This window comes from Malus sylvestris, chromosome 4 (assembly GCF_916048215.2).
Source record: "Malus sylvestris chromosome 4, drMalSylv7.2, whole genome shotgun sequence".
Classification (NCBI taxonomy): Eukaryota; Viridiplantae; Streptophyta; class Magnoliopsida; order Rosales; family Rosaceae; genus Malus; species Malus sylvestris.
In genome coordinates, this window is record NC_062263.1 from 3,313,711 (window position 1) to 3,326,501 (window position 12,791).

Sequence of the window (12,791 nt, forward strand, 5' to 3'; positions counted from 1 at the left end):
ACAGTAAAATGTCGGAAATACCCTCCCATTTTTCTTATCTTTGCCGTGCTTTTCCTTATGTGTGCAGTGAATTCCCAGTTCTACCCATTCAGCCCAAAGGTGTTCTGTCGTTTCTTTCTCTCCTTCCGTTCATGTGTTTCACTTTACCTTTCTCCATTTTCTGCTTTAGGGCTTCTGCTTTCCTCGGCCATTGTCGTTGTGTGCCTTCATTTCTCTCGATTTCTTCCTTTTTGTTTCGCAATTTTATCTCCGGCGAGACACGATCTTTGATTTTTTGCAATCATTGTTCGCTGTTCTTCTCTGTTTTTGGCTGCGATCTGTGCGTTGCATCGATTTTGTCTTTTTCGCCGTTTTGTTTCAAGCCTCTCTTTTGAGAGGATCGGTGCATATTAAGGTTGGTGATTTTCAGATTTTTTTAGTTTTGCTTTCCAGTTTTATTTCATTTTTGGTTGTCTTGCCCATCAATTTGTTCGCAGATTTTCGCTCCAATTTGGGTGATCTCTCTTCTGAGAGAATTGGTGCATGTTGAGGTTGGTGATTTCCAGATTAACTATTACATTTTCTTCATTTAATTTTTTTTCCTGCACATCTATACAAATACCAACGCTGACAACCAAATTAACTATTATATGCTATACCGAGATTATTTACACAAATTTAGCCTTTTCATAGATGCAATTTTATGTTTGATTTTAATTTGGCTAAATATATCAAACTATTTTTTAACAAGCATTTTTTCAATAATTTTTTGGCTAAATATATTCAAACTATTTTTTAACAAGCATTTTTTCAATAATTTTTTAACACACAAATAAGATAGTCTTGAACACCACTGGTTCTTCGCTTTTCTTCATTGATCCAGATATTCCGGAAGTAAATTCATAAAATCAGTGTAAGTTCGTTTACAATTTATTTAAAAAAAATGTTATATGCTCTTACAATACAAGAAAGGCTACTCTCACAAAATGTATCAACTAATGTGCTATTTTAAACTCTGCAGCTTTTCCAAATGCACAGAGCCTTTTAAAAATACTGCTACCCTCTACAAAACAAGCCAGTCAAGCTCAAATATTGCAGACAGCAAAGAAGGTAACAATTGAAGAGTTGGCTTTTTTAGATCCAAATTTGTACAAGGTATTAAATCTGTTTATCTTTTGTTAAAAATGTTGAATGCATGTTGACACATTTGGTTAAAAATATCAATATTATTAATCCTGCTTATACAAGTCTTTGTTAAATTGTTTTACAGAACGAAACCTTTCTCCGCAAAGAATCTGTCAAGCAGTTTGACGCACACTACGATTGGTGGTACAGTGCTTGCCTAAACAGTGCCAAACAAATGCACAAATATCGAACAATTGGGCAATGGATTTGTCAAAAACATGCAAACCAGCTACCAACTCCTAGGTAATTTTTAACATGTTATGATTAACTTTTATCACCAATTGCACAAAATATTTCTTGCATTTCTTCTTTTTTGCCTATGCCTCATGTTACAATTTACTGCCTACAATTATTGGTGTTCTAATAATTTTTAAATCTCAATGTTATGCAATTAGAAATCCATTCCATCTTATTGGTTAAAATTATTGTTGTCATAATGGTGTCTTTCATAGAAACAGTTTAATTATAGTTATATACAAATGAAAAATCTATGCTTCCCACTTAAGTGGTATTGGAAAATTCTAAATTGATATTAGTCAATCAAAGTTTTCATCATATGATGGGTTTAAAAATCTAGATTCTGCATTTGTCTTTCATTGCCTATGTATATGTTAATTAATCAGTCTGTTCCTGGATCCAGGGGAGAAAATGTTCGATGGAATAATTTCCTAGATGTATTGCCACATCCCCAAGGATTAGGTCCACTTTTTACAGGTCAGTTGAATATTTATGCTCAAAATCCCGATTCAAGTAGTCAATATATAAATGAAAAATATTAAATCAAAATAAATAAATGTAAACAATACTGCTAAAAAACTAATTTCATTCAAAATATTTGACATTCATTATTTACTCAAATGGTTATCCACTATGTCAAATAATTTGTTCAAATTCTTTTCTTCCGTAAGTTTTCATTCTTCTTTTTCACTTACTTCATATCAATTGATCTTCAAAATGTCTTGATCAGAAAGAGTAAACACTAAACAATTTTTCTTAACGTGTTTTCTTTGGCTTTGTTTAAGAAATATATTTTTGATGATCAATCTTATCTAATTTAAACTTTTATACGCAGGTACAAACTAAACTTGGTCCTTGAGGACGAAACCAATGAAATGAATGCTTTAATTATTGGCAAATCTAGTGAGAAGCTTTTTGGCACAACCTGCAGAGATTTAGTTCGGGTTTACCCACATACTCTGGTGAGTTTTGCTTCTTTTTCAGTGTGCCTGATTTTTTTTTTTTTTTTTTTTTTTTGTGGTTTTCGATTAACATATGAATTTTGTGTTTAAATTTTCCTTTTGTAATTTTGTCTGTGCGTTTGGATGCTGTGTATGGCTGTTTGATTTGCTTCTTTTTTGCTTTCAGGGGGCGATTTCTAAAGACGATAGAGGTAAAGCTTTCTCCAGGACCCTCCATATGCAATATTCATTGACGTGGGTATTTATTTTTTGTTAGTTACTAATTTTAATTTTACTTACATTTGTGACCATTATTAAATTTTAATGATTTTTTTATAATTTATTTTTTAATTATTGAATTTGAATGAAAACCGCAAAATCTCAATTGGGTTTTGATTTTTGAGAGGTATCTGAAATGGGGTTTTCTACTCTGCCTTCTGCTATTTGCTCCACCGCCGCAATAACTTTTGTGTTTTCTTCTATCCCGTAGAATCCGCTCGATTTTAGATTGTCTGAGTCCTGTGATTTTGTGATAATCTTCCATGGTAAATGACTTTTGTTCGTCTCAGTTGGTCTAAATTTCAAATTTTCAGTTAGATTGTTTGTTTTGGTTTCGTTTTCTGCGCATGATATGAGCTTCAAATTGAGATAATTTTAATTTTTACTTAATGTGTTAATACTTCTATGCAGGTATTTCCTTTGTTTTGGGTGAGTCTCAATTGCCCAGTGCATATAGTTTGGTTCAATTTTCAGCTTCTTAAAAGGCTAAAGCATCTTTGTTTTTTACTACCCAATTGCTTATTTTCACCAAATTTATAGCTTCTTCTCTCTCTATATCTCTCCTCAGCTGCATGGATGACAAGAGGAAGTACAAAGGGATGCATTTGGCTCCCACTTTTGAGGTTCCTCCCATGAGCAGGCACCCAAAAACTGGCGACTGGTGAGCACAAAAAAAAAATTGATTTTTTTCTTTTCTTAATTTGATATAAAGTTTGGATTTTGAAGTGTGGGTTGGATTTAATTGTTCATTTAATTTGATGGGTTTGGTTTAAATGGAAAGACCCTGCTTTCATTAATGATAAAATATTGATTAAATTTGAAATAAGAAATTGGGTTACTCTTCTATACCTTTTTTGTGATGATTCACTGAGAATTTGCTAATTGTTTTAATGCATATGAGATAGGGTTTCTGCTTTCTAGGGTCCGTTTCTAATCTTTAGAGACTGCTTGATTTGGTATTGTCCAATAGTATATGGATTTCCATGTTCATTGTGTCAGTATGTTGTTGCGGTAGTTTAATGGGATGCAATATAAGGTAAGGTGTTCACATGAAACCAGACACAGGGAGGTGTCCTTGATTCTCGGGATAAAGTCCTATAAATGATGAATCTTTGTACTTTAGAGTTTTGATTTAGGAGATTCGACAAAATCATTCAATTCCTATTGAACGACAAAATCATGTTGGTGATTGTGAAAAAGGGATTGTTTCCGAAAAGCAAAGTAATGGATTAACAAATAAGATATGTTGGCTGATAATAGCTAACTGTTTTTAAATTATACATTACATTTCCTATTGAATCTTTCCTGATGACCTATCTAATCTTTCTTTTCGCAGAAATATTTTCATCATGTGTTGAAGCAACAAAAAGACTACGCAGTTGCATCGTGAAGTACATAGCTCACTTCTCCTATTTAATGTACCCCATTGTTCAGATCCTTGGCAGCAGGAATTCCCAGCCCAAAATTTTCTGAAAGTGTAAGTGTCTCAGAAGTTCAACTCTATTAAACAATAAGCTATTAGTTTAATGATTGCCACCTGCTTTTGGCAGGTGAAAATTTGATGTCATCTTCAACTTTCCTCATCCAAGCCATTACCCTAGCCTACGCGAAAAGGACTTTGAGCTTATTGAGTAAGTCACTAATTATTAATTCAATTAACATTTGTTTTTGCATTCGTCACTTATTTAGCATAATTCATTTTAGTATTTAATTCATGGGGATTAAGGCCAAGTTAGTGATTAAGGCCAAATATTTACTAACTAATACGAAAACATTGTTTGGTTACAATTCAGGAAAATGACCCAAGTTCAAAACCCCTCTCCTCCAATTGCATAACACACAAGTTCCTCTTTCTTACAAACAATGAACAATTGATTGTTATGTATGAACCAACCCTTTCTTTTTAATACAAACGATGTTGGGTAAGGGTAATCGAATTTGGGAATATAGAAAGTAAAAATGATTGCTTCTTTGTTCAAGCCTGAATAAAAACAAATAGGGTTATAATTAGGATAGCTTCTCTCACCGCGTACATTTACATTGCCACATTGATATTTTTGTATTCTATTATCTAATTATAAAAAAATTTATTGTATTTGTTTTATGGAGAGAATAAAGTTGCATAATTTTTCATACAATTTTCCATCCTGCAGCAACGCGCGGGTACAATTTCTAGTTATATATACTAAAACTCAGTTGAGTTTTAGCACTGTTCAGCAATAGTAAATGGGCGGAAATGCCCTTGATTTGTTTGGGGTTTAGGTGCTGCTGAATTGCTTTGTACAGTTAAATGTCATTTTTGCCCCCGCTAGGTGGGCTGTCTTCAGCTGCCCGAAAAGTCCTACGCCTTTTTTATCTCACCTGTTGAGGGATTTGGTTTATTTTCTCGCCGTTCTCATCAATTTTCTACCTACCTCAAACTGCTCTCATCTTTTCATCTCTCTCCCAAATTATCTGTGCGAAATCAGTGAGCCTGTTTTTGGTTGCTGGGAAAAAGTTTGGTTGATACAAATTTCTTACGTTCAAAATCCCTCAATCGCTATGAATTTTGTTCCTTTTTTGGATTTATCAGAATCAATTTTTTGGGTCAGAGGTCTACAGTTCCTGGGTGAGTTTTTTTTTTTTTTTTTTTACTTCTTTGGTATCGTTGTTTTAAATTTTTCTAGGTGGTTTTCGATGTTCAGATGCTTTTTGCATATGAATTTTGGATGGTTTTTGTATATGAATTTTGTTTTTATAATATTAGGTATTTTGTTTCTATGCTTAGATTTTAATCTTTTTTGGGGTAAAATATTTAATTACATCATGTCATGGGTTTTTATGGGTTCAATTGGCAGTTTTGATTTTCTTTCTCTTTTCTTTCTATTTTGTTTCCATTCCACTGCTGTCTCTCAATTTGTGTTGCCTCTCTGATTTCGACTTCCGCGCGTGTCAAACAATAGAAACCGGCTGAAGTCAATTTTCTGAGGCTTGGTTCTGCTCCTTGGGTCACTGCCCTGGAGATTAAATTATCAAAATTCGGTGTTTCCACGTTGCCGATTCCAATTAGTCGTTGCTAAGAGGATCAAATTGGTGAATTTCGAAACGAAAACGTTTTTTCCTAATTGATTTCCTTGCTTTTGCCGATTATTGTTGGCTTTAATGCATGTTGATTTTTTATTTTGAATAATTTTGCTTATGTGGTTTGCGATTTTTGTTCTTCATTTTGTTCAGATTTTGAGGTTTTGATTTTGTTGTTTTTAGGTTTTTTTGCTTTCCTAATTTTGAGTGAGTTATTTGTGATCATTTTTCATTTATCAAAATTAAACTAGGGGAAATTGGTCTCTGTGTTGTGCCAAATCTTTACAGATTACATTTGGCTTAGTTTTGTGGATTTTATTTGGTCTGTGTAGCTATTTTTTGCCTGATTTTTCTTAATCTTATATGCTTGGGTTGTAAATTGTGGCTTCCAGTGTTTTGATTTTGTGGTCTTTAACTAGTACACAATTTGCTCTGAGGTAGAAGGAAAAGAAAGTCAAGTATACGAATGAGTTAGAAAGTAAGGTGTGACTATTTTGAAGCACCTGTGATGCTGCTGTTATATTTTGGGTCGTTTTCTGTCCTCCTTTTTTCCAGTTTGGAGATGCACTGATAATTGTTGGATTAAAATGGATTTGTATTTTTTGGGAAGAAATGAGAGGAGTCGTTGGAATTTTAGAAAGCTTTGTGTTTCTACCTTTTATGTGACAGAGGGAATACAGACAGGGAGAGGAAGAGAGAAAACATTAGTTTAGATTGCAATTTTAAAAGTTTTTATGTTGTTATTGTTGTAGTGTTGGAACCAATGTATTTTGTTGGGAAATTGATAATATGTAAAGTTATTAAGATTTTGGAAAGATTTGTCTTTCTCAGTTTTATCTGCCGGAGGGAACACAACTCTTACATATATGATTTCAAGTTGTCCCTTTAGAAATTCAAGCTCTATTGAATACATGAGGTGTAAGAAACTGTTTGGGATATTTTCAAGTTTTTCTGATTCCTGAAAAAAAAGGCATGCTTAAGAGTAATTATATTTTTATTTTTATTGAATTCAAGTAACCATCTTTAGGTTTTTTGCTTTGATTTGAAGAATTTCTTACCCAAGAAAGCCAGGGCTTCCTGATGAGATCTTTGGGTTCCATATCTGGCATCTTTGTTTTGTTCAAATTTGGGGCGTTTGTGATTTGGGATTTATGTGCTGTCCTATCAACTCTTAATGTTGAATTAGGTAGCTATTAATGTTGGATTAATCAAAGTTGGGCATCAGTTCATATGTTTTTCAATGTTTCTATTCCGATTTAAGAACGTGATTTAATAGTGTGATTACCTCTCCCAGACCCTGCGTAAAGTGGGAGCCTTGTGCACTGGGTACAATCTTTATGCTGATTTAGGCTATAAATTCAAAGGCTTTTGAATAGCCAAATTTGCAACACGGATTTCAGAGGCTGTTGTATCATTAGCTGAAATATGCTACATATAATCCTTAGACATCATTTTTCACTTTGATTAAGATGTGTGCCTACCTTCTCAGTTTTTACCATTGTAGATGCGGGTGGTATAAATTTTTACTTCAAAAAATTGAACTCGAAAGGAAAACCCAAGTGAAAAAGCATGGAAACAACTCTTGCGTAGAAATGACTTCTGGGAATGAATTTTCTTGAGATTTGATCCCAGCTATTTGATAAGAGTCAGGTTTTATAACTTAAACCATTTCCAATAACTATTTGGTAATAGGATGAATAATTAATCGTCAAAAGTGAGTTCATACATATGAAATCTTGTTTAAGCTTACTTTTTCCCTTATGAATATTTCTTAAACTGATAGGCTGATGCTTGAGTTATTGAGAATTTTGCCTCTGTAGCAAAATATTTATCTGCCCAAATTATGGGACATGGCTGTAGTTCTTATTTTGATAATTTTTTCTTCTTTCTCTCTTTGATACTTTTCATGTGTATTCACTTGGGAAAAATACTCAAGTCTTAATGATATTAATGTTGCAGGATATAATTTCTTCTGCAGCCATAAAATCTATAAACAGATTTCCAAGTTTACAAGGAGGTTACTGGGTTGAGTTTGGTTACACAGATAATGCTGCAGTATACCATACAAAGGCTTTTTTGTCTTTCCTTTTGCCCCATTTTTGGGATTTTGGTTATAAAATCCGTTTTTAGCATAGGTGTGAAATTTACAGTAGGGGTTAGTAAGTTAATTAGTTAATTTCATTCTCAATGTGCACAAATGTTGTTCTTGCATTAATTCATTTTCTTTGTATCGAAATTGAATAAATCTAATTCTCCTTGATATCCACCCATTCTGCTAAGATATTTATGTTGTTTCTCTCATGCTCTATCACAATATATCAGTTACTTTAATAAATTTAGTTCTAAACGTTTTCTCAACATAGATGATCTTACAAAACTCAATGATGTACTCATCCAATTTTTAAGTTTTAAGTCTTTTTAATGAATAGTTTGGTATTTAGGCAGCTTTGATCTTTGATTTTAAATATGAGATTTTGTCTGATATCCTCAGTTTCTATTGTCATTTACGGTTTAATGGACATTCTTGAATCACATTGGTTAACACCAAATAAATGGTATGTGTCATATTTCTCTTTTTCTATTCCTTTTCTTTCATAAAGAGTTTTGTTTGAATGTCATCATTTTCACAGCCCCTTATACACCTTTGATTCAAACTTCATCGTTCTTTAAATATCTGTATATATTATGCTCACACGTTTTGTAATCCTGCAGCAACGCGCAGGCACTATTTCTAGTTGTATCTAGATTTAAGGGGAAGATTCTTTCAACGAAAAAATTAAACGGGGAAATCCATAAGACAAAAAATAAAGGGGCGCGAAGGAATTAATAATTTGCATCACTCCCTTGACAACGAACCAGGATGTTTTTGCCAAACTTTAGCTTATTCGTCAGCTTGAATGTTCTCAGCCAACAAAATTTTGGTAGGCATAGGTCTAGATGTTTGGAGCCGACAAAGAAAATTTGGGTAAATCGCTAAAATGGTCCCTGAGATTTGCATAATTCATCACTTTGGTCCTTGAGATTCCAAATCGATAAAAGTGGTCCCTTAGATTGTCTACTATCTATCATTTTGGTCATTCCGTTAAAAACTCCGTCAAGTGTCCCGGAACTCTTGGCAGGAAGTTTGGGCAATTTTCAAAGCTTCGTAACTTAATCGTTTCTTAACCAAATTCGATCCATGATATATCAAAATGCAAATAGGAAAGTGTAGAATAAGATTGTACCTATTTCGAAGCCCAATGGTTGCCGGATATGGTCGGAAAATAGCCTCAAAGTTGACTGGTACGAGTGAAAACTTGAAAACTCGCCAGAAACTAGGTAAACTTTAAATGTTCATAACTTCTTCAATACTCAACGAAATGAAGTGATTCAAAAACAAAAACCATACTTCTCGATGAGACAAAGAGAATGGTACTTTTTCAACTGATAAATAGCCATGGTTTGGTTGGAAAACTGTTCGAAATTGGATAACTCGAAACCAAGACAGCCACTTTCGAGCCTTTTCCGGCCAAAACATGGAGATTTAGCCATCAAAAAATGGACCATTCTCTTCGTCTCGTCGAGAAGTATGATTTTCGTTTTTGAATCGCTTGATTTCGTTGAGTATTGAAGAAGTTATGAACGTTTAAAGTTTACCTAGTTTCCGGCGAGTTTGCAAGTTTTCACTCGGACCAGTCAACTTTGAGGCTATTTTTTAGGCCATCTCCAGCAACCATTGGACTTCGAAATAGGTATAATCTTATTCTACAGTTTCCCATCTTCATTTTGATATATTATGAGTCGAATTTGGTTAAGAAACGATTGAGTTATGAAGCTTTGAAAATTGCTCCCAAACTTCCGACCAAGAGCTCCGGGACACTTAACAGAAGGACCAAAATGATGGATGGTGAAAAATCTCAGGACCACTTTCATCGATTTGGAATCTCATGGACTAAAGTGATGAATTATGTAAATCTCAATGACCATTTTGACGATTTACCCTTAAAATTTTCGTCAGGCGGGGAAAGCTTTTGTGAATTTTTGTCGGCTTTATATTTGTTGGCAAAATGATATTTTCTAGTAGTAGATTATGGACCAGGATCCTCTCCTGAGCTAAGGATGAGGATCCTACTGACCAAGGAGTGTGGCCCGTTGGATGAAAATCCAACGGCTACAAACAGAGGGTTCCTTTAGAGTTATAATAATTATAGCCGTTAGATTTTCATCTAACGGCCCACACTCCTTAGTCAGTAGAATCCTCATCCTTAGCTCATGAGAGGATCCTGGTCCGTAGATTATGTTGGACTCCTATCTGAAACTTGAACCATTTACGCCACATACTCCAAAATATTCCACGTACTTCAGGGGTTTTTTGTCTTTATACTACCCCTAAGAAAAGTAAGAAAAAATGTGGAGGGATGTTGGCTTGGCTACCTAGCTAGCTAGCTCTTACTTTTCCTCCTTTCAAACGAGAGATTTTTCAGTGTAACCGTCACACGATATGGTACACCATGTGTCTTCATATAAATGGTTGGATATATGTGTTAAAAGGCTAATAACTTAAAAATTAAAATTTTCCTCCACTTACGTACACGTGATGTACCATCCGTGTTCTTATCACAACTAAAAATTTCTCCTTCCCCCTTAATATCCTATCAGCTATAACGTCACTTCACTCTCCAACTCCTCCTTATAAATTCAGTCCTTCTCTTCTAGTCTTTTCCTCACAAAAACTAAACCATATAGCAGTTAAATAATCACTTTAAAACATGGGGAAAGGAGAGTTCAAGGTGACGATGACCAACCAAGAAGTGGTGGTAGCTGCCTTGCCACTGCAAGAGTATTGGCTACCACTCTCCAACCTTGACTTGCTTTTGCCACCTTTGGACGTGGGAGTTTTCTTTTGCTACAAAAATAAGCAAAGCATGAGCTTTGGGTCCATGTTTGGGGTTTTGAAGAAGGCCATGGCTCAAGCTCTTGTGACTTTCTACGCCTTCTCTGGTGAGGTGGTGCCGAACTCTGACGGGGAGCCTGAGATTCTATGCAACAACCGTGGCGTTGATTTCACCGAAGCGTTTGCAGATATTGAGCTTAAGGAGCTCAACTTTTATGACCCTGATCAGAGCATTGAGGGCAAACTGGTGCCCAAGAAGAAGCATGGCGTCTTGGCTGTCCAGGTTTGTACCTAGCTACTATCATGTCATTTCCTGTTACATGTTTCGAACGTTTCTACTGTGTAGTTGAAATGTGCATGTATTACGGAATGTAATTATGAATATGAACTTGTAACACGTAACATATTTTAAAGGAACAGTACCTGTCACTTGAATCCACTCACCAAGTTTTTAACTGACCAAGTTTTTCTTTTTCCTAAGCACGGATGATTCGCTTTGATAAAATATTTCCAACACCATGCGAGAAGGACAATTTTTTTGAAAGTGGTGTGATCAACACACCTATTTTTACCTCTCACACACTTTTTGCTGTTTTCGACCGTCGAATCGAATGAATTGAAAAAGATTAATAGACAAAAGTTAACAAAAGCGTGTGGAAAGTTAAAAAGTATGTGAATACCACGACTTCTTTTTCGAATTACTTACCGTAAAAAACTCTATGGTGCTTCGGGTTATAAAATACTCCGAGAATTGAACACCAACCCCCCCCCCAAAAAAAAACATTTTTTCAGTTAAAAATAATTATATATTTTTTATCTAAAAAAGAAATTCCTAACATTATGGAAACAAATTAAATTACAGGTAACTGAGCTCAACTGTGGTGGTGTGGTGGTGGCATGCACGTTTGATCATCGCATAGCAGATGCCTACTCAACCAACATGTTTCTGGTCTCATGGGCTGAGATGGCTCAGTCCAAATCCCTCACTATCCAACCAACTTTTCGTCGTTCTTTGCTTAACCCTCGTCGTCCTGGTCACATCGACCCCTCCCTAAACGACATGTACGTGCCCGTCACGGCGTTGCCGCCTCCCAGTAAAGGCCGTACTACTGATGATCATGACCATCTCATCAGCCGCATATACTATATCACATCCGAGCAGCTTGAAAATCTCCAAGCCCTAGCTACCTCCAATGGCTACAAAAGGACCAAGCTCGAGTCCTTCTGTGCATTCTTGTGGAAAATGGTAGCAAAAAGTGACACTGGTAATGATCGTGTCCAAAAATTATGTAAAATGGGCATTGTTGTTGATGGACGGACAAGATTAAGTGAGGGAAATTACCAAAACGACCATGCAACTCCAATGGCTGCATACTTTGGAAATGTGCTGTCTATTCCATTTGGTGGGGAAAATATTGAAGACCTAACAGAGAAGCCACTGAGTTGGGTAGCTGAGGAAGTCCATGATTTTTTGGAATGTGCTGTGACCAAGGAACATTTTTTGGGGTTGATAGATTGGGTTGAATCTCATAGACCAGTGCCAGGCTTGGCCAAAATATACTACAGTGGGAGCAAGGAGGGGCCAGCATTTGTTGTGTCGTCCGGCCAACGGTTCCCCAGCTCCAAGGTGGATTTCGGGTGGGGCTCGCCTGTTTTCGGGTCGTACCATTTCCCGTGGGGAGGCAGTGCTGGGTATGTTATGCCAATGCCAAGTCCAGTTGGTAATGGTGACTGGATTGTGTACATGCACATGATGAAGGGGCAGATGGAGTTGATGGAGAAAGAGGCTGCTCATGTGTTAAGGCCCTTGACTTTTGATTATCTTAATTAGGTAAGTTTAGATATAATCAAGTAGTGTTGCCTAGCTATTTCATTATTCCTTACCAGTAATCTAGCTCTTGCTGCAGTATATTGTATCTTCTTTGTATCAAAATCATGCAAGAGACTTTTGGTTTGCTTGGATATATATGGTTAATATCAATATTAGTCATCTATGGTTGATATTAATCTCAATCCACTTCTCTTTGCAGTCCAATTTTCCATCACATTGTTAATTAATTTGTCTACCTACATTAAAGATCCCCTCTATTTAATCAAGGTAAAAATATTACTTCTAAATTATAGACGAGTATAAGCAATTATCCGTCGTTATAGAATTTATATAGAAACCCAGTTAGTGAGAAAATGCCTTGTTGTTGTTTTGTATAAGTAATTATCCATCGTATCTAGAAACAAGT

The 12,791-nt window shown here is 35.3% G+C and overlaps 1 protein-coding gene and 1 long non-coding RNA gene across 21 annotated transcripts; both read left to right on the forward strand.

Annotated features, from left to right (window-relative positions):
- Positions 1–83: 83 nt before the first annotated feature.
- On the forward strand, positions 84–7,964 carry LOC126619104 (uncharacterized). 20 transcript variants are annotated; one of them, XR_007621959.1, is made up of 15 exons: positions 84–530; positions 1,001–1,134; positions 1,250–1,407; positions 1,805–1,878; positions 2,237–2,363; positions 2,530–2,597; positions 2,833–2,887; positions 3,033–3,050; positions 3,190–3,282; positions 3,958–4,098; positions 4,172–4,252; positions 4,415–5,229; positions 5,564–5,693; positions 6,123–6,209; positions 7,641–7,964. It is a non-coding gene; the product is annotated as an uncharacterized LOC126619104 (long non-coding RNA). The 20 variants fall into 20 exon arrangements; XR_007621957.1 differs by lacking the exon at positions 5,564–5,693 and having other exon boundaries at positions 86–530; XR_007621964.1 differs by lacking the exons at positions 4,415–5,229; positions 5,564–5,693; positions 6,123–6,209 and adding an exon at positions 863–892 and having other exon boundaries at positions 104–394; positions 477–530.
- A 2,351-nt stretch (positions 7,965–10,315) lies between these two features.
- On the forward strand, positions 10,316–12,544 carry LOC126619100 (coniferyl alcohol acyltransferase-like). The gene is made up of 2 exons (XM_050287382.1): positions 10,316–10,837; positions 11,417–12,544. Exons 1-2 carry the CDS (start codon positions 10,430–10,432, stop codon positions 12,383–12,385), a joined length of 1,377 nt encoding a protein of 458 aa, XP_050143339.1. The 5' UTR covers positions 10,316–10,429; the 3' UTR covers positions 12,386–12,544.
- The last annotated feature ends 247 nt before the right edge of the window (positions 12,545–12,791 follow it).

Bases quoted from the DNA above. Each gene is read 5' to 3' on its own strand.
- LOC126619100 (XM_050287382.1), top strand. From the start codon at position 10,430: ATGGGGAAAGGAGAGTTCAAGGTGACGATGACCAACCAAGAAGTGGTG. The intron at 10,838-11,416 runs GTTTGTACCTAG...ATTAAATTACAG, and splicing joins ATGGCGTCTTGGCTGTCCAG to GTAACTGAGCTCAACTGTGG.